The 22,664-nt window shown below is 39.3% G+C and overlaps 1 protein-coding gene across 3 annotated transcripts; it reads right to left on the reverse strand.

The window, feature by feature from the left end:
- Nucleotides 1-2,942: 2,942 nt before the first annotated feature.
- LOC121876637 lies at nt 2,943-21,695 on the reverse strand. 3 transcript variants are annotated; one of them, XM_042381920.1, is made up of 6 exons: nt 21,639-21,695; nt 20,773-20,883; nt 6,884-7,080; nt 4,670-4,793; nt 4,024-4,203; nt 2,943-3,680 (listed from the first exon to the last, which is right to left on the reverse strand). In XM_042381920.1, the coding sequence occupies exons 2-6, from the start codon at nt 20,846-20,848 to the stop codon at nt 3,508-3,510; spliced, it is 750 nt and encodes a 249-aa protein (XP_042237854.1). In that variant the 5' UTR covers nt 20,849-20,883; nt 21,639-21,695; the 3' UTR covers nt 2,943-3,507. The 3 variants fall into 3 exon arrangements, with proteins under 3 accessions (XP_042237854.1, XP_042237855.1, XP_042237856.1); XM_042381921.1 differs by having other exon boundaries at nt 21,644-21,676; XM_042381922.1 differs by lacking the exon at nt 20,773-20,883 and having other exon boundaries at nt 21,644-21,693.
- Between the last annotated feature and the right edge of the window lie 969 nt (nt 21,696-22,664).

A 22,664-nucleotide genomic window follows, 5' to 3' on the forward strand; every position in this document is an offset into this window, starting at 1 on the left:
CCCAATAATTACATTAACATAATATATATAATCTACAGTGAAGATTTACCTTAATCTGAAATGGTAGTGGAGCATGATAATGGTGAAGAACTTGATAACACCAGTTGGCGTAAGCAAAAACGTCTAGTTCGTCATCGTCCCCTGGTTTGTTATATTTTCTACCACTGTCGTAGGACCGTTTCCATTTACTCTTGGACATTTTGAAAATTAGCACTCGGAATTTCAGAAAGTAACTCAGATGGCTTTGAGAGCTCTGAAGCTTAACCCATAAGCTGGACACGTTCAGACTGAACAACTAAGGTAGTAACTAGAAAGATCAGTCAGCTCAGTAGGTCACGTAAACATGTGAAGAGGTGAAGTTGTAGGAGTTCGTGATATTATGTTGTGTAGCACTCAGGATGGATGGATGGAAACTCTAGGTGGTGGTTTTCTTATATAAAATATATTATATGAAAGACAGTCTGGTGCTAGAGATGCCGTGTGGTGAGGAGCTTGCTTGGAAGATACGTTCAGTGAGTAGCATGCTGAAGGAGGTATCTGTGCAGGAGCTTAGTTAGAGACGTTGCAAGTTGCTGTCCTCCAGGGTGAATGAGGGCTGCACAGCGAGGAGCTTGCTTGGAGGAGGTGTTGCGCGTTCAGGAACGTAGGCCAGAATAAATCTCAATGGAGAGACAGAGCTTATATAAACAGCAGCCGGAAGTAAACCCGTGGGAACTCGCCGGTTTCTTGGCTCCGACGTAGCAGATGGCGATCCACCCCCCTCCCCCCCGTGTTGCCAGGATACGGGAGCAGCTGGTGACGCACCCCCCCCCACCTGGGCCGCTCGTTTGGTTACTAGGATACTGTCGCATTGGAATGTGGATGTAGTTTGTAGGGGATCCACTACAAGGTCACTGAGCCAACATTTTCATTGTGAAATTTGAAAATCTGCTAGACTTTTCTTCAAAATCCACTAGATGAGGAATTGATACGTGTTTTACAAAATTCGGCCAAATAGTTTGGCCGTGACCATCCATTTTTCCACGGCCAGGCGAAGTTTTTTACGGCCTAATTAGAGAAATTTGGCCGTGGAAACGGCCATCTGGCAAACCTGACCGTGATGTGTACTCAGTTGCCAAATGTCACCACTTGCCAGCAAACCAAACGTTTTGACAACTCGCATCCCAGGACAGCCTTCACGACATATGATCTTATTTTTGCAAGAACTTAGATCGTCGGCCCTATCGCGATTTAATATTCCGGGCAGACTCTCTCTCTCTCTCTCTCTCTCTCTCTCTCTCTCTCTCTCTCTCTCTATATATATATATATATATATATATATATATATATATATATATATATATATATATATATATATGCATATATATATCTTGATAAAATCACACGGGAAAAGGGAAACAACGGAGCACCTAAGCTTTCGTCTTTATTCAAGACATCTTCAGAGGCAACTGGATTACATGGACAGAGAGAGGCTTAAATATACAGGGTGACCTTATTAAACATGAGGTCAGGTCATAATGATGTCATCCACTAATCCCCACACCAACACCAACACACGTAGAGGAGCTTAAGAGAAGGGGCGACGTGACTAGTCAGGTCAGGTCAAAAATAAGGGACCCACTAAATAACTATCCTACATCTAGAGCAAAGGTTTTCAAAGCCCAAGGTTAAAAAATGCTTTGAAAACCTTTGATCTAGATGTAGGATAGTTATTTAGTGGGTCTATGTAATCCAGTTGCCTCTGAAGATGTCTTGAATAAAGACGAAAGCTAAGGTGCTCCATTGTTTCCCTTTTCCCCGTGTGATTTTATCAAGCTTTATCTTATCCACGTTTTCATTGTGGATCTACATGATATATATATATATATATATATATAAAAACGCCCTATATATATATATATATATATATATATATATATAAATATATATATATATATATATATATATATATATATATATATATATATATATATATATATATATATATATATATATATATATATATACAATGCAGTGCTAGAGAGTTGCTGTGTGGTGAGGAGCTTGTTATGTCTTGTCATGTCTGTATGAGAGCGTTGAGTAGAATCCCCTTAACGATACGATACGAAGTCATTAGTTAAGAGGTGAAAGAAGATTATTAGGAATTGAAGAAAAAGTGGTGAGACTGAAATACAGTAGGAGTAGAAAGAATCTGGGCATCCCCTTAACGGCGAGGCTGTGGGCTTATATACACGTGTACGCCGGAAGTGAACGTTGCTGCTGGCCGACCACCACGCAGTCCAGACAGCTAGGCTTGACAGAGAAACTCGCTGCGGGATCGGCTGATTAGCGACTAAAGGCAGTGGTAGTTGTCGGGGAGAGTATCCACTACAAGATCGTCGGCCCCAAAGCCGACAACAGCTGCACATATTGACTGCGGCTCAACTAACTCAACACAGCTAGGATAGCTACTTAATTATTAGGATATTTAATATTAAGGTAATAAAATGGTGGCGAAGATCTGGCTATTGGGGGAGGCTGGAGGCCATAGAAAAAAAGAAAGAAAGTAGTAGTAGTAGCTCGATGCTGCACGCAGGAGGAACGAGAACGACAAGATATGGGCATACAGGGAGAGAATTCAGAACGTTGATCAAGGCAGCTTCACTCCTCTAGTGTTCACAACCTCTGGTGGAATGGGAAAAAGTGCAAGATGTTTCTACGTCGGACTTGCGGAGGTGATCTCCGAACAGAAGCAGCAGCCCAGAAGTTATGTTACAGCCTGGATGAGATGTCGACTGTCCGTCTCTCTCCTTCGGTCAACTTTGCTCTGCCTCAGGGGAACGAGAGCTTCGGCCTCAAAGCCGACAACAGCTGCATAGATCTGCAGCTCAACTAACTCAACACAGCTAGGATAGCTACTTATGTATTAGGAAATTTAATATTAAGGTAATAAAATGGCGGCGAAGGTGTGGCTTTTGGGGGAGGCTGGAGGCCACGTTTAAAAAAAAGAAAAGAACAAAAAAAGTAGTAGTAGTAGTAGTAACCTCGATTTTTATTAAATTTCATTTCTGAATGGAATTGGAAGTTTTTTTGGTACCCTGTAGTGGTATTGGTTACTATTTCATAAATTAGAACATATTTCACTGTTAATGCTTTTTATTTCTAATGGAGAAAACACCATAAAGAATATAGATTGGTTAATGAATAATCGGTGTATGTGTAGCAAAAAATTATTACAAGGGAGTGGGGTCCACTAGATCTGACGCCTTCTGACTGAGGCACAATAAATCTGCATTTACTATAATACCTGCAGTATATGATGCTATGACGGGAGAAACACTGGTTTGTTTACATTTACGCTGGATTGGACGGAGGCGATAGTTCCAATATGAACACTGGAGCCTCTCCCGAGGTGGTGGCGTGGAGATTAGGTTAGGATGGAGTTAAAAATGGTTGTAATTACTGTACACTGAACTTATTTGAAGAAAAATTCCCAATGTAAACACAGCTCAAGACTACTGGGATCCATTATAACTGATGGTCATTTGACCATTCAGATTCTCTGTGCAGTGTTATCCCACAGAGGCTCCTCTCACTCTCGTGGGAAGAACTGTGGTTTACACAGGCTTCTCCATAGTACTCCTGTTTCATACACATTGCTGGTTCTGCTGGAGATGCTACGTGAGCTGGCAGAGGGGGGTCTGTGGTGGGGTGAAGAAGACATTGTTAAGACCGAACATACAGTATGACGACTAATAGAACTTAATGTAACATAACCTAACCTAACTTAACCTAGCTTAGCCTAGCCTAACCGAAAATAACCTAAACTAATTTAGCTTAACCTAACCGAACCTAATTTAGTCTAGTCTATTCTATCCTATCCTATCCTTACTCAACCTAACAAAACCAACATTGTTTAATCTAACCTAATGTACCCTAACCTAACCTAAACTAACCCGAACAAAAAATAACAAAACATGTAATTCTAGTATGAAAATTCTGATGTTTTAAGTACTGTACATTAATCTACCATATAATACTTACTGGTCAAGTGTTGATTGTTATTGCTGAAGCAAATATAGAGTGACAGAGTGAGTGTAGTGAGGATAAACACACTACACATCACACCTAGGATGATGTTAAAGGTACTGGTTGTGGTGATGTGGGCTGTGGTAGTGGTGTTGGTAGATGTGGTAGGGCAGGGACTGGCTAGTGCTGGTAGAGCTAGAAGGAAATTAAGATATTTGAGTAATTTGACGATAAAGAGGAATGTACACACACACACAAGGCTTCCAAAATAGTGTTGTGGCAGCATTAACCATCTGATGTGACGCCTCCAATGCCCAGTTACAACCAAGTGACTGTGATCTCGAGATATTCAGTATTGAGAATATCATAAACTGATATTCATGTAGAGGAAATGAAGGATCCTATAAGTGTTAGTTATACTGTTTTTCATTTTATATAATTGTTTTAATTTTCTTTGTTTACCATTTTCGTTGTTTACTGTTTTCTTTGTTTACAATTTTCTTTGTTTACTGTTTTATTTTTGTATAATTTTCTTTGTTAAACATCTTTCTCGTTTTCACTTCACCATTTTCTGTCTCATTTAATCAGTTTTCTGTTAAACATACCCCCCCCCCTCTCTCTCTCTCTCTCTCTCTCTCTCTCTCTCTCTCTCAATACTTACAACAGGAGTAGTCACAGAGAACCCAGTCCACAATATGATCACTGTTGAGTTTGATGCGTCTGATGACATGGTTCACGTAAGTCTTCAGTTGAGCTACTGGGGCCGCTATCCACACCTTCTGAGGCTGTCGAAGAGAGGAAGGTGGGTGACTACCTTAACTAGAAACCATAATAATATATATTATGTCCATTGTTAAACAGTAAACCATCTCAATAACAGACTTCTCAATAAAGAAATGGATACAGTAAAACCTCTCAATAACAGACTTTTCAGTAAAGTAATGGATACAGTAAAACCTCCCAATAGTGAACTTCTTAATAAGTAATGGATACAGTGAACCCTCTCAATAACAAACTTCTTGATAAAGTACTGTAATGGCTACAGTAAACCTTCCCCAATAGTGGACCTCTCAAAACAGTAATGGATACAGTAAACCTTCTCAATAACAGACTAATTCTTGCAAGCCCTGTCCATTATTGGGAGGATTCTGTTATTGAGAAGTCCACTACTGAGAGGGTTCACTGTATTATAGCCATTGTTTCTAACCACAAGAAAAAGAATGACATTGGTTCTTTACATACACACATCACATACACAGTCGATCAGAAAACGATCTTTACAAAAATTACCTGTACTTTAAACAATATGATACGACAGACGAAGAATTTTGACATCCCTACCAATACAACAGAAGTCGTAGTGCTCCATCTGAAATTCAACGATGCCCCTGGTAAAAATATATACATTTTTTTTCTGGTAACTGAACATATACACTTTTAAAGTTGCTAATTCTTCCATGTATACATTCTATTATTTCTAACTATACTGTACAGTGATACCTCCATAGAACGGACTTCCTTCTACATAGTAGGTAGGCAGCTACCAAACAGGGAGGTACTACCGCCCGGTCCGACTAATTACCCAATTGTACCCAAATGTAGCCAAATATAGCCGCAATGAAGTCAAATAATGGTCCTACATGAATAAGTCGGATTTGCTAATCACTTCTCGACTAGTATTTGGTGTCAGAAAGTCACAAAAAATTGGAAAACTACATTTGGGTACATTTGGGTAATTCCTCGCTCCCTCGGTACATGCACGCGATCTATTAACTCAGATTAAAGTAAGTTTTCCAATTTTTTGTGACTCTGACACCAAATACTAGTCGAGAAGTGATTGGCAGTCCGATTTATTCATCTAAGACCATTATTTGACTTCATTCCGGTATATTTGGCTACATTTGGGTACATTTGGGTACATTTGGGTAATTAGTCGGACCCACTACTGCCTGGGAAGATATTGGAAGCATAATGTGTTGTCTAATGGTAGACCTTGCTGCCATAGGGCATCACGAAAATTGTGACCAAGTCCCAGGTTGCTGATCTCACTTTCTGCCTCATTTACACACAATTGCAGGGTCTCAATTGTTTCTCTTACCATTGACAGCAACATACATACCTGTATGTATATTGTTTCTCACTCCTGATCTTTTATTTTTTTAATTTCTTTATTTCTTTATGGTTCTTTATTATTATTATTATTATTATTATTATTATTATTATTATTATTATTATTATTATTATTATTATTATTATTATTATTATTATTATTATTATTATTATTATTATTATTATTATTATTATTGTCTTTGTTATTTATTTTTGTATTTTGTATTAAAAATTTTACTGATCTGAATCATTATTATTATTACATTTTCACCCCCCAGGCCGCGATGTGGGTCAGTAACGGGCTAATCACCGTAAAAAAATAAAAATAATAATATACTGTATATATATATATATATATATATATATATATATATATATATATATATATATATATATATATATATATTATATATATATATATATATATATATATATATATATATATATATATATATATATATATATATATATATATATATATATATATATATATATAATCCATGAATTGAGGGTTTCACATCTAACGGACCGTCGATATAACGGATTTTCATCTTTATGTTGTACATTTAATAGAGGTTTCACTATTTCTTTTTGCACATAAATTAAAAACTTTCACATATTTTGTTGAATAACAAGTTACTAATACATGTTAAGTTGTATGAAATCTGTAGAAACAATCATGAGGAAAATATTGGGCCAAAAAATAAAGAGGATTTAGCAATGTTACCCAATTGTATCCCGTTGCCTTGATTCTTGTTCAACTTACACTTGGATAGAAATCAAATATATGCCAAACATGAGCTTGATTAATGGTGAAATTTTTGAAGTAAGATTGTTTGTAGTTGTTGACGTAGAAGATGACAGAAGCCTGGGTGGAGGGCACGTCGGTGTACAGTAATAGACGGTAGACCTGTAGGTGTTGAGGAGCGACAAGAAGCACTGGCATACCGTTTCTGGTCCTTACTGTAGGGGGAAAGGGTTAGTTTGAGATCAAAAGAGTGTAATCTCTCTCTCTTTCTCTCTCTCTCTCTCACTCCTTATTCATTATCCAACGTCTTGAATAAAATGAAACGTATAGTAAGCTCGTGTTGCATACATATACGCTCACACTAACGCAATAACACAAATACACACACGCACACACACTCACACACAACCACACACACATGTAAGCACACGTTTAGCCTGTAACCAATATAGCAACCAGAGTATTATACACGATGGATGAATAAGTTTCATTATGCATTTTACATTGACCCGCAGGGTCAAAGAAGTTTTCATAGCAACCACGTAGTAAGCATATATTTAGCCTGCTCAAACGCAGCTGCTTTAGTCACGTACACAGTCTGGAGACAGTGTGTCGACCAGAGATGTCTCAATATGACGATAATACCTTTGAAGCTCATTACTTATTTAATTAATGACTATTACTTGATAACTAGGTACATTGATTATCACAAGTAGACTTCCAAGTATTTGATGTAAATTATTAGTCAGATTAGTCAGATATTTGCAACGTCAATTAAGGATGATTCATGGCTCAACAAGATCATTTCCAGACAGCTATTTCTGTAACGCTGCTGACACTGATTCAGGTGTTCATGCCAAGGAATTGACTCATACCGACCCTCCCTGCTGGTAGGAGCTTCTGGAAGCTTGAACCCATGCATCATCCTTCGTGACGTAATTGTCAGTTAGCCCCGGGGTAGATTCGCCCTGGAAGAGCTAGGCAGTTCTTTAGCTGGACACCACACATTACTGATCTACCACTGAGCAGTAGACTGAGAGACCCCGTCAGTCCTAGCAGATCTAAATAGCATCTCTAACACTGCTCTCAGGCTCACAGTCCTCAGTCCCAGATCAAGTGGCCAGCCTCTCTGTATATATATATATATATATATATATATATATATATATATATATATATATATATATATATATATATATATATATATATATATATATATATATATATATATATTATATATATAATATATATATATACATATATATATTATATATATAATATATATATATACATATATATATTTCATGTAAATCCACAATGAAACGTGGATAAGATATGATACAAAATGGAAAAACGGAATCCTAGCTTTCGTCTTTATTCACAACATGTCTTGAATAAAGACGAAAGCTAAGGTACTCGTTGTTTCCATTTTCCCGTGATTTTAATATATATATATATATATATATATATATATATATATATATATATATATATATATATATTATATATAAATATATATATATAATATATATATATATATATATATATATATATATATATATATATATATATATATATATAAATATATATATATATATTTTATATATATATATATATATATATATATATATATATATATATATATATATATATATATATATATATATATATATATATATATATATATATTGTTACGAACCCCGCCACCAATTGTCCTGATCTACCTACCCAGCACCACGAGCAACACCATCTAGGGACGAGACACGAGTATGACTCGTCTTAGTTACCACTCTGGGGTTTCCCTTCTCCATATCCTGGTTGTTTCGTCACTTCCTCCAAGTCTTCTTTGTCAGCTCGAGTTCGAGGAGAGTTCACTACACTCTGGGAAGTGACCACAGGATCACCTATCCTGGAAACCTACGGCACAGTGACTACCTACCGTCTTCTACAATACTCAGCCTTGCTCGTCAACCATCTCAGCTCCGCACTTAAGTATTTGTAATCTTATATTGCCTCCCCCACGTCCACTTGCTTCAAAATTGTTTATGTTGTATAAATATGTATATACTGTTAATGTTTAGGTTAAGTATGGTTAAGGGTAAATTATAGATAGCTGAATATTTTGTTAAGGAATTTATGGTACTTTATTATACACAACAAAAACTCGCATCCTTTGTCTACCCTTTTATAGTCCGATTGTCTTTGTTTTTGTTGTTGTTGCCTGTTGGGATCTGGGTAGACTTTTAACTATATTCTAAATCCCCAACTCGTAACAAATGGCGACCGTGACAGGACCCGACCTTAAGTACCATATTCCTTCCTCCCTTGTAACTCCTTGTTAATTATTCCTCCCAGTCACTTCTGTTCACAATTGCTTTACGGTGGTTTAAAGTTTCCTTCATATGTGTATGCATATATTGGTATTACCGTACAGTAAGAGTGACAGATGTAGGATATTAGGTTCCAAGTATCATAAGGCTTACCTGTTATTACACGTGGCAGTCGTGTAGTAAGTCTTATCGAGTGTAGGGAAGAATCCGGATCTGTTTAATGCCGTACCCTCACGACAGAGTAGGCTGTTCCATAGTCACTAGTTTAGGGTGAAGTGATATCTTGGGATGCCCCGCTCTACCAGGACCCCATAATTATAAAGCCTCCATTATTGTTCTTCTCATTATCTCATTCGTGGTCAATCATACCAAACTCAAGGGTTGTTAATCCGGATCTTTATATTAATGCCGTAATACGCCCTTCCTCTTTCAAGTATCTCAGGGTTGTTAATCCGGATCTTTATATTAATGTCGTAATACGCCCTTCCTCTTTCAAGTATCTCAGGGTTGTTAATCCGGATCTTTATATTAAATGCCGTAATACGCCCTTCCTCTTTCAAGTATCTCAGGGTTGTTAATCCGGATCTTTATATAAATGCCGTAATACGCCCTTCCTCTTTCAAGTATCTCAGGGTTGTTAATCCGGATCTTTATATTAATGCCGTATCTCAGGGTACGCTTTATATAAATGCCTTCCCTCTTTCAAGTATCTCAGGGTTGTTAATCCGGATCTTTATATTAATGCCGTAATACGCCCTTCCTCTTTCAAGTAATCCGATCTTATTAATGCCGAATACTCTTCCTCTTCAAGTATCTCAGTTGTTAATCCGATCTTTATATAAATGCCGTAATACTTCCTCTTCAAGTATCTCAGGGTTGTTAATCCGGATCTTTATATAAATGCCGTAATACGCCCTTCCTCTTTCAAGTATCTCAGGGTTGTTAATCCGGATCTTTATATAAATGCCGTAATACGCCCTTCCTCTTTCAAGTATCTCAGGGTTGTTAATCCGGATCTTTATATTAATGCCGTAATACGCCCTTCCTCTTTCAAGTATCTCAGGGTTGTTAATCCGGATCTTTATATAAATGCCGTAATACGCCCTTCCTCTTTCAAGTATCTCAGGGTTGTTAATCCGGATCTTTATATAAAATGCCGTAATACGCCCTTCCTCTTTCAAGTATCTCAGGGTTGTTAATCCGGATCTTTATATTAATGCCGTAATACGCCCTTCCTCTTTCAAGTATCTCAGGGTTGTTAATCCGGATCTTTATATTAATGCCGTAATACGCCCTTCCTCTTTCAAGTATCTCAGGGTTGTTAATCCGGATCTTTATATTAATGCCGTAATACGCCCTTCCTCTTTCAAGTATCTCAGGGTTGTTAATCCGGATCTTTATATAAATGCCGTAATACGCCCTTCCTCTTTCAAGTATCTCAGGGTTGTTAATCCGGATCTTTATATTAATGCCGTAATACGCCCTTCCCCTTTCAAGTCTCTTATCCTTATCTAAGGATATTCTCAGAAGAACAATATTCATAAGTGTAATTTCCCTAGGTATAACTTGGGTAGTTTCCGGGACTTTCTGGTTATCCACTGCCGTGATATTTTCTAGGGTAATCCACTTATCTTTTGACCATTAATTAATTTATCTAGGTTTTCTTAATGGCCACCTCAGGATTTGTTAAACTTGGTAGTCCTGGAGGAGTGGAAGAGCAAGATACCATTTCACATCTTGAAGCATGTGGAGGATCGTGGAGAGGTTAATTTAGGGCGTGCGGCTGAGCTGGCTGATGAGTACGCCTTGCTGGTGGAGTCACTGTGCCGTAGGGAACGTGGTACTTTCCGACATGTTAGGTCCTCCTCTGATGATAACCTTGGGGACGTGAGTGGTAGGTCGAAAGGTCCCACACCTACCCCACCTGATGCAACCAAGTTTTATTGTTCTTACTGTAAAAACCCAGGCCATACGATCCAGTCTTGTAAACACCCAAAGTGTCGAATTGCTAAAAGTAGTTCCCTGGATCCCAAATCCAAACCAATAGCAACCACCAATGTGGAAAGGCCCCATCAGGATCTCTTCTCTTCATTCACCTATGAGGGAAAATTTCAATCATAGAGGGGTCTCGTTCTTTCCCTATTCGTATACTATGTGATACGGGCGCAGCACAATCTATCCTCCTGTTTAACGTCATTCCTGATATATCTACCGCATTTACTAATGAGTGTTCTAATTTCAGATCACTCATCCCATTCTTCCTATCCTTTAGCTAAAGTGCACCTCCAATGTCCCTTGATTACTGGGGAAGTGCAAATAGCCATTAGGAAAGACCCAATGCCTGTGTGCGGCATTCATTTATTATTGGGTAATGACTTGGTAGGAGATCTAGTGGTTCCTAACATAAAGACAGTCGACTCTCCCTTACCTGTAAACTCCACCACTGACCTTAAAGAAACTATTCCTCATCTTTTCCCATCTTGTGCTGTCACCCGGTCACAGAGTGTGCGAAATGGGCCGTCTTCATCTAAAACCACCTCCAAAGTCTTCCTACCCCCAGAAGATCTGTACAATAAGACCATTAGTAAGGATGACCTCATTACAGCCCAACAATCTGATCCATCTTTGTTCAAACAGGTGATGAAAGACCTCAGTGTGGACCATTGTACATCTTAGGCTTACCACCCACCATCCCAAGGTTGCTTGGAACGGTTCCATCAAAACTTTCAAATCAATGCTAATAAACTATCTCCCCTCAACTATATAGTCCATACTCCTGATCGCCGAGAAGATTCACAACTTGTTCACATTAATGTCATGAAACTTTACCATTCCAGGCAGTCAGAGGAAGACATCCCAGAGGCTATAAGCCTACCTGTATTGCATACGGTTTTGTCAGGGCCGGAGCCGGAGACAGATGACATGGATCTATTAGAGAATTTAGTCTTCCCTCTACCTAAAGAAAACCCTGCTAACAGTCACATACTCAACAACTTGGATGAGTATTTTTCTGTTCTGAATCCATCTCAAGCAAAAGATCTCACTAAGTTATTATCAACATTTCCTAAAGTCACGTCAGACCTCCCAGGTTTTTGCAATATACTTAAACATGATATTAAGCTAATCTCAGATGATGTACAACCCATTAGGCAATCAGCATATCGACTAAATCCACAAAAAAGAGAGATTATGAAAAAGGAGGTAGATTTTTTGTTAAAACATAACTTAGTTGAGCCTAGTACCTCCCCCTGGGCTTCACCTTGCCTTCTCATTCCAAAACCTGATGGCACTTTTCGTTTCTGTACCGATTATCGTAAAGTGAACCAGGTCACTGTCTCAGACTCCTACCCTTTACCTTTGATTGAAGATATAATAGACAGCATAGGCTGTGCAAAATTTATCAGTACCGTGGACCTGTTGAATGGATATTATGAAGTGGGACTCACGGATAGGGCAAAAATAATCTCGGCATTTATAACTCCATTTGGTCTTTTTCAATATTTGGTTATGGCGTTTGGCTTTTCTAATGCTCCGGCCACATTCCAGAGGGCCATCAACTACCTAATTCAGGACCTAGGTTGGACGTTCGCCTACCTGGATGACCTGGTGGTGGTGTCGGACGGCTGGGACGAACATCTGGTGCGTTTGGAGATACTGTTCGCACAACTGCAAGAGACTGGATTCACCATAAACCTGGCTAAATCTGCTTTTGGCCGGGCCTCGGTTACTTACCTGGGACATATCGTTGGGCATGGTATGGTGAGACCCAAGGACGCAAACGTTAAAGCCATATTGTCCTTCCCCACTCCAAGGACGAGGAAGGAACTCATGCGCTTCCTGGGGATGTGCGGCTACTACCGTCGGTTCTGCAGTAACTTCTCCAGCGTGGCCGGACCCCTCACAGACCTTACCAGTTCTGCGGTCCCTTACATCTGGAACCAGAGGTGCGACCAGTCTTTCCACCGCCTCAAAGCCTTCCTTGCCTCCAAGCCTGTAGTCCACCCCCCTGACTACACCTTGCCCTTCCATCTGCAAATCGACGCTAGTGGTGTCGGAGTTGGGGCTGTGCTCCTACAACCCGACCCAACCACTGATGTCCTTCACCCTGTGGCATACTACTCCGCCAAGTTGAAAAAACATCAGACCACCTACTCGACCATAGAGAAGGAGGCCCTGGCTCTGGTGTTGGCAATAAAGAAGTTTGAATGTTACCTCCAGTCTTGCCCACAAACAACCCTAGTCTTCACCGACCATAACCCACTCACGTTCATCCAAACCAACAAGACCTCCAACCAGCGAATCCTCCGCTGGGCTCTCCTCACCCAGCCCTATAACCTACAAGTCCAGCACAATAAGGGGGTGGACAACCTGATTGCGGACTCCTTATCCCGAGCTCCAGTGGAAATGCAGCAGCTACTCTCCAGACGCACCAGGTGATCACCTCCTTCGCGCCCGCGCTACGGAGGTCTTTGGAGGGGGGGTGTGTTACGAACCCCGCCACCAATTGTCATGATCTACCTACCCAGCACTACGAACCACGCCATCTATTGTCCTGATCTACCTACCCAGTACCACGAGCAACGCCATCTAGGGACGAGACACGAATATGACTCGTCTTAGTTTCCACTCTGGGGTTTCCCTTCTCCATATCCTGGTTGTTTCGTCACTTCCTCCAAGTCTTCTTTGTCAGCTCGAGTTCGAGGAGAGTTCACTACACTCTGGGAAGTGACCATAGGATCACCTATCCTGGAAACCTACGGCACAGTGACTACCTACCGTCTTCTACAATACTCAGCCTTGCTCGTCAGCCATCTCAGCTCCGCACTTAAGTATTTGTAATCTTATATTGCCTCCCCCACGTCCACTTGCTTCAAAATTGTTTATGTTGTATAAATATGTATATACTGTTAATGTTTAGGTTCAGTATGGTTAAGGGTAAATTATAGATAGCTGAATATTTTGTTAAGGAATTTATGGTACTTTATTATACACAACAAAAACTCGCATCCTTTGTCTACCCTTTTATAGTCCGATTGTCTTTGGTTTTTTTTGTTGTTGCCTGTTGGGATCTGGGTAGACTTTTAACTATATTCTAAATCCCCAACTCGTAGCAATATATATATATATATATATACAATCAACACCTCAACCCGCCAGGACTCAAACCCACGGCCCACGAGCCCATGACTGTCATGGCGTCGTGGGCCGTGGGTTCGAGTCCTGGCGGATTGATGTATTGATTGTATGTAGAAGTCCTCGTGTTTATTGGGCTAATGAAATATATATATATATATATATATATATATATATATATATATATATATATATATATATATATATATATATATATATATATATATATATATATATATATATATATATATATATATATATATATATATATATATTTCATGTAGATCCACAATGAAAACGTGGATAAGATAAATCTTGATTAAATCACACGGATAAGGGAAACAACGGAGCACCTTAGCTTTCGTCTTTATTCAAGACATCTTCAGAGGCAACTGTGGCAGGGCTGTTCTTCCTCCGCTTCACTGATACAGCCAGAGCACCTACGCTTGGCCCGGCGCTGGCCCATCCCGTCCCCCCCCCCCGTCCTGGCGCGATGTCGCCTACTCCCTCACGCAAGCGGTGTTTAAGCCACTGCACCTTTCCTCTCCTTCTAAAACTTACTTCCATCCTCCCTTTATCCTTCCCTGAACCTTCTTCTCCCCTGTTATTAGTCATTAGTTAGTCAGTCACTGAGCGACCTTGGGAGCCACACAGTCACTCCTTCCTCCTCAGTCACCACCTGCTATTACTTTTGACAAGGCTAAGTGGCCTTTACACTAATTGTACTCATTGTTAATTAACCATTGAAGTGTTGAGTTCATGACTTACCTGAGGAGTATTTTTTTTTGTCATTCTGTTCTGGTAATTTGGACAATTTACAGCCATGTTATAAATTACGACGTAGATCGTCTAGTGCTCCTATTGCCTCAGTGTTTAAAAGGTTTAGGAAAGGGATTAGAAGAGCCAGTTTTCTCATGTCTCGTCCAACCGCCCCTCCACCCACCCAGGTGGTAAACCACACCTATACCAATCTCGACCTTAAGTACCCACATTTTTCAGGGTAATTAAGCTAAATTGAGGCTTGGTTTGCCAACAGTGTAGAATTTGCTAGGTCTAAGTGTATAGGTACGAACCCCACAGATCTTCAAATAATTAACTGTGCTCACAATTCAATAGATCACAAGGATTCCCAGTCTGAGACCAGGTATATTGCCGAGTATGGGGAGATGAGTAAGATTTCTACCTGGGATGAATTTAAGAAAGCTTGGCGACCAGCCTGTTCAAATGAACGTCAGACTGATTTTTTTCAACGTTACATGATTATTTGACAATGGAACGGAACTCTGGTGAAAAACCTTCACAGTTTTTAGTGCGTGTTGATCGCGCAAGACAAAACTTACTTTACTTACTCATGAAGTCTACATGGCTAGACCTACCTTCAGTTAACGGGAGTAACCCTGGAACTAGTGCTGAGTCCATTGTCAAGTTTTTACAATTTGGTATCATTTTACGTAGTGTTCCTATACAGGTTTGGAGTAAGGTGTCTGAAGCCATTATAACTCCTAGCATATATATAAATATATTATATATATATATATATATATATATATATATATATATATATATATATATATATATATATATATATATATATATATATATATATATATATATATATATATATATATATATGTAACCGGTCGGAATATACGGGACTTTATTTTCTCACTTGACTTGGGGTTTATTAAAAATTAATAGATGGTAATGGCAGTGGAAGCGCCCCTTTGAGAAAAATCCCGAACCAGCACAAGAACACTTAAATCTACTAAACAAAATGAATTGTCCGTGACCCGTGGAAGGATAGCGTCTGTGACTGGGATGAATGAGGCACACTGTAAAATTTAGACACTTAGGTATATTCCCTCCAACACTACAAACACAATCAAATAATGGTACACCAATATGCGCACCTCTTAACCTGAACTTAAAACACTACTCTGGGGAATAAAAGTTATACATGATATAGAAATTATTAGAAACTCAGGCAACAATAAATTTGAAGTATTAAGAAATGTTGCTTGCACACATGAAACAGGCCTTAAGGGCTTTCACAAAATAATATCAGTCACTTAGGAAATGGTATTAAAAAATAAGAAATTAACTACTCTACAATGAATAGGCCTTAAGGGTTTTCAACAAAATTATATCACCCCAACAGATGCACTCTTCCTAACCTAACTTAACCACTACTCTGGGGAACAAAGGTTATCCCTGAGATCAGAATTATGAAGAAAAATTAGATGCATTAAAGAATCAAATCACAGTATCACTCTGGTTCCACTTAGTGACACAAACATTCAAACAACAATACTATCAAAATTATTTAAGAAATATTAAACCACACACGTCAAGATAACATCAGCAACTGAGAAATGGTATTAACTACACACAAATATATTGTCACTATTTTTGGTTTGTTACTGGGTCCACCAATACCCGTGAACCATGCTCCACCCAACTCAACATACACCCGTAATAAGGGAGATAAAATGTTCCTCTAGGTATCTCCTAGAGTCCTAGACTCATGGTCTCAGTGTGTGACCATTAATTTACTCAGCTAGCCTCAGTGTACTCCCAGTGCGTCCATGGGCAGGAAGAGAGAACGCCAGCAGGTGTCTATGGCCAGTAGGTAACACTTCTAGCTGCTCGGGACATGTGGTGTTGTGCACCCGAGTGGTAAGAACTGATCACCCACTGCTGATGCTGGTCCCGTGTCGTTTTAGTTGTCGGGAGCACTCGTTCACTCAAGAGATCCTTTGCTACCCCGCTAAACAGTGACAGGCCTACACTGATCGGTCCAATGGCGACAATCGCCACCCTCAATCATCAACGGCAGTCAATCTCTCGCAGTCAACTCCGGTCAACTCCTGTCAACTCCAATCAAGTGGGTTCTGACGGAAACCCTGAAATGAACTCACTGTTAGCTCTAGTTTACTTTATCACTGCCCTATCTAACCCTGTCTGAGATTGAATGAGACTTACTTGTTATACTGCAATAGCGCAGCACATGTGACTAGGCCACGTGACTATTTCTGTGACGGACGCGCAGGAACGTCTTGTATGTCTGAATGCTTCTCCGTGACTCAGGGAGGGCCCGCGTCGCGTCTCTCAAGGCGTTAGCTTAGGCCTACGTGACATATTTTCCGCCTAACTAATAACTCCTTGGGACACCCGTAACATTATTCAGACTGATAAACGATCTATAATAATTTCAAATTCAATAATAGTCCCTTACTTCATGAATCGCATCATTATTAATTCGGTAAATTACATTTAATATCATATAGGCCTAGTTCCACCATCTCTCGCTATGAGCAGGAAGCGCTCTCTTCCCTCCCATGACCTTGAACGCTCAGTGTTGCCAATGGCGGGGCATTCGAAATTACTCTGAAATTTCTGAATATTACATATATATATATATATATATATATATATATATATATATATATATATATATATATATATATATATATATATATATATATATATATATATATATATGGTCAGAAATTTTACTGTGATATTTAGAGACGTTAGAACAAAAATGACCGATCTGCCGAACAGGAAAACATAAGTAGGCAGAAGCACTCATGCCTCGTGGCGAGTTAAAAGAAAGGCCTCCAAGCAACGCCCTTAGTCAGGGGGTGGAAGCATTTTGAACTAGGCCTATAGAAATTTAAATGCACTTTACCGAATTAATGTAGACACGATTCATGAAGTTAAGGGACAATTAAAAAATTTATAGTTATTGTGGATAGTTTCCCAGTCTAAATATATTACGCATGTCCTAAAGAAACTATTAGAAATACGCGAAAAATGAAGTCATGGAGGGAGGGCAGGCGAGCGCCCTGAAGGACGCCTGGGGTGATAGGGTCTCAGTTAGCTCACGGTCATTGACCCAGACTGAAGTCTAACTATGCGTTCTGCCAAGAAAAACGACCACATGGCCTCGTCCCTTCCTGCGTGTTCATTCGTGTTGCAAGTAAGTCTTTATTCGATCTCAGAGAGTGTATAGATAGGGCGGCGAAGAATTTAACAGTAGTTAATAAAGTGCTCTTTTTACAGGGTTACGAGAATTCACTTGGTCAGTGGTCGGTGGTCGGGTTTGTAAGATATAGCTGGCAAAGCACGAGGTGAGACAACCCGAGGTGAGACAACCCGAGCAGTGGGCGAACAGGTGTCTCTGACGACTAACTACTGGGACCAACAGCCGCACTTTGGTCGGTGGCTGATCTGGCTCATCAAATCTCCCCACCTTGGTTCATACAACATCACATCTCTTCAGTCAGTCAGTGAAAAACTTTTACTAACGGGAAAGTAGAACACCTCCCTCAGTTGGCAGGGTTCACCTGGTTGTACTCTGAGATGGCCTAACTAAGCGGGCTGACGGTCGCTCTCTTCCTGTCCATGAAGAACTGGGAGTAAACTGGCTGCAGACTGAGTGAATGAAAGGTCACACGCTGGGACCGGGAGTTCTAGTGGTTACATAGAGACATTTATCTCCCCAGTATTGGGTGAAATGTGATTAGAATAGCCAAGTCCAGGTGTGAGATCAACGTTCCTCATGGTTGATTGCACACATGAGACGTAGGAGTTCCTCTTCAAAAGTTTGTGAAAGACTGTTAGTACTTTAAAGTACGGGTGCATTCTGAACTTATGTGTGAAGCATGTTACGGGTATTGGTGGAAAAATACACTCATGACTCCTGAAACCTAGAAAGAGTAATGAAAAAAACAGCGGAGCACCCGCCTGCCTGACGGGTCATGAGTGATTTTCTCGGTTTCATGTGAATGCCTGCCACTTGGCAGGATAGCAGTTACAACCTTTGGGTTCTGTGTAGTTAGGGCAGTTAGGATTATAGTATTTTGTGGGTCATCCCAGACAGGCTATGAGTGATCCATATTCTTGTGTCGTATGAGTAAATCGGGATTTCTATTCCTCAGTGATTGCCATAATTTTGTCGGATGCACTTAAGGCATGTTCATTGGTGGAAGTAATATTTTGTTTAATGTTTTAAGTGCCACTAAGTGAAGTAGGATGTATGAAGGAATTGTTACAGATGAGTTACATATATATATATATATATATATATATATATATATATATATATATATATATATATGTATATATATATATGTGTACATACATATAACGACTTGTATCTGTCCACCCATCTCAGAGAAGTGAACTAAGATAGATGGTTTTTATGAATAATATCTGGTAATTCCCTAAACAAGTGTGAGTCTTCAGAAGAAGTTATATTGAAGTTACAGGGAAGTTACACACACACACACACACACACACACACACACACACACACACACACACACACACACCACACTTCAGGATTTATTGAACAGTCTCCAAAACTGGGCCACCAACAACCAAGTCACCATCAACCATACCAAACCATGGTTATGCACATCAACCTCTTCTCAGACGTTGTCCCACAACCTTCCATTACTTTAGGTTCCAACACACTGCAGGTTGTAGATTCCACTGAGCTCCTTGGCGTCACCATAGACCACAAACTAAATTGGAAACCACACGTCAGTGAAGGTTTCAAATCCTCCAGTTTCCGTCTCCACCTCCTCCACCGACTCAAGTCCCTCGGAGTTCCTGCCCCCGAGCTCCTCAGTGTTTAATCAACATTCATACTTCCCAAGCTCACCTATGGCTCCCCTACCTGGTCTTGCTGCCTAAATGCCACACAACTTAAACACCTAGAGAAAGTGCAAAAGAGGGCATGCAAGATTATTCTCTCCCATTCCTACTCCACATATCAAGAAGTAACGCCCAACACACTGACCCTCTAGGCTCTTTCTGACCATCACCACGACCTCATCTGCAAATTTGGCGAGAAGCTTCTGCACCATCCTCGACACCGGCTCCTACTACTACCCGAAATCCCTCGTCCGAGAATTGCTGTTCGACACCACAACCGCATCCAGTCCATACGAGCACGAACTTATCGCTATAAGAACAGCCCAGCCCCAACCATTGTAAAAATTATCAATAACTTGTAATCAACCAGTATATTCACTCCCAGTAAATCTTACTTTTTGCACTGTCACCATGTTGAAATGCCCTGTAGTTTGAGATTCTCCCCACCTGGTCATTATATATCATATTTGTATCACTTATGTTACTTGTATATTATTTGTAAATCAAGAGACACATTCCCTAATAATGTAACTGTATTTTTTTAGCCTTCCGGCTGCCATGCTCTTTCAATAAACCGTTAATTATTATTATTATTATTATTATTATTATTATTATTATTATTATTATTATTATTATTATTATTACTATTATTATTATTATTATTATTATTATTATTATTATTATTATTATTATTATTATTATTATTATTATTATTATTATTATTATTATTATTATTATTATTATTATTAGATAGAACAAGACATAAAGACCTGTACTAACCTGCATGAGTGAGGGGGCATAATATCATCACCATCATCACCATCTTCACCATCATCACTACACTCATCATCATCATGGCATTCAAACTCTAGCCTGCAGTACGTAGGAGTCCTTAATAAGAAATTTAGTTTTGATATTAAAGTAAAGTTCTTAAACTTTAAATTAACTCTCCAGTTGGTAGAATTCCACACTAACTCTCCTGTTCAATTTTAGTACAATTTTCTTTTTTTTAACTATTTACTATGTAGGTTTATTCATTCACGCGTTGTTCTTGTCACTTATGTAGAATTATAAAGTTCTACACTAGTTTTCATTTCGAGGAGATAAAAAATATTTATCTCCTTACTCGGCTAGGTTAGGTTAGTTTAGTTGAATTGAGTTGCGGTGAGGTGAGATGAGTATGAGATGAGGTTGAGATGAAGTTGAGGTGAGGTTGAGATGAGGTTGAGTTATCGTGTTCTACATTATTTTTTCTTTGTTCCTTCAGTATAATTTCGAAATTCTCTTTTAACTTTTCAATATAAAGAGTTTTTCATGACATCTTTCTTGTCACTGTTGTAAAGTCCCAAATTTTTTATTTTCCACACCTAAACATCCCACTCAGCAGAATACCAGGATAATACTACGGTTTTCTAACAAACATTACGATAACTCTTTTGACTTAATAGAAATCCACGTTAACTCTAAGCTAATATTCCACTAGAGTTTATAACCATATTTTGAGGTGTACAAGAAAGAGCTCCCCACTTCACTCTTTTCGTGGTATTCTGATTGAGAGTTTACAGGTTTTATTTTCCACGTACTAAGCTAATATTCCACCAGAATTCATAACTATATTTTGAACTGTAAAAGAAAGAGCTCCCCACTTAACTCAACTCTCCTTCCATGTATTAGAGAGATGTAACTTAAACCTTATCTGGTACTGTACTGAATACCGAAGGCGGGAGGCGGGTCGTGTTAGCCACAGTTATCCTGTTTTTACTGGCTTTGGAAATCCACAGGATACTGAATGACGTGTTGCTCCCTCACAGTCATCCACAGGCGTACATACATACATACATACATACCTACACATATACAAACATACATACATACATAGACAGACAGACAGACAGACATAAATAAGAGCACATTTGAATATAAACAAATTAATTTCCATTAAGTTGAAGCAATAAAAAATAATTTGATAAACACGCACACGCACACACACACACACACACACACACACACACACACACACACACACACACACACACACACACACACACACACACGAGGCCTGTACAAGTTGATCTAGACTCCCATCGTGTGTGTGTGTTAAACATCCGGTAATGGTGGTTATGACATCACGATGACTCACACCTTCACCACGATTGAAACTCTTGTCATTGTGTGATTATTTTTAACTGTAAAGTCATCTCTGTCAACTGACCTCTGACTGACTCACCGATTCACTGACACACTGATCCACTGACTCGTTAATCCACAAACTGAATCACCGTTCCACCGACTGACTAACTGATCAACTGACTGACTCACCGATCCACTGAATAACTAATCCACTGACTGACTCACCGAACCACTAACCGACTCACTGATTCACTGATTGACTCACTGATGCACTGATTCGCTCACCGATCCACGGACTGTGTAACTGATTCACTGACTCACCGATCAACTGATTGACTCACCGATCCACTGACTGACTCACCAATCCACTGACTGACTCACTAATAGAGAGAACTTTATTGTATTTACTTTTAGCTCTTTCATTTTCTCTCTTTCTTGTCTTTACTCTCTTACCCTTCCACGTTTATCTGTCTGAATTGTATCTCTCATATTCTCTCTCCCATTCTGTCTCCTCACTCATCCTCCCTCTCTTTTATCTCATC

The sequence above is a fragment of the Homarus americanus genome, unplaced genomic scaffold (genome assembly GCF_018991925.1).
Source record: "Homarus americanus isolate GMGI-L3 unplaced genomic scaffold, GMGI_Hamer_2.0 scaffold28, whole genome shotgun sequence".
In the NCBI taxonomy this organism is placed as follows: domain Eukaryota; kingdom Metazoa; phylum Arthropoda; class Malacostraca; order Decapoda; family Nephropidae; genus Homarus; species Homarus americanus.

Coding starts and splice junctions, on each gene's coding strand:
- LOC121876637 (XM_042381920.1), bottom strand. CDS start 20,848: ATGATGATGATGAGTGTAGTGATGATGGTGAAGATGGTGATGATGGTG. Junction 4,204..4,669: donor TCTCTGTGACTACTCCTGTT/GTAAGTATTGAG, acceptor ATTTCCTTCTAG/CTCTACCAGCACTAGCCAGT. Junction 3,681..4,023: donor TAACAATCAACACTTGACCA/GTAAGTATTATA, acceptor ACCCCACCACAG/ACCCCCCTCTGCCAGCTCAC.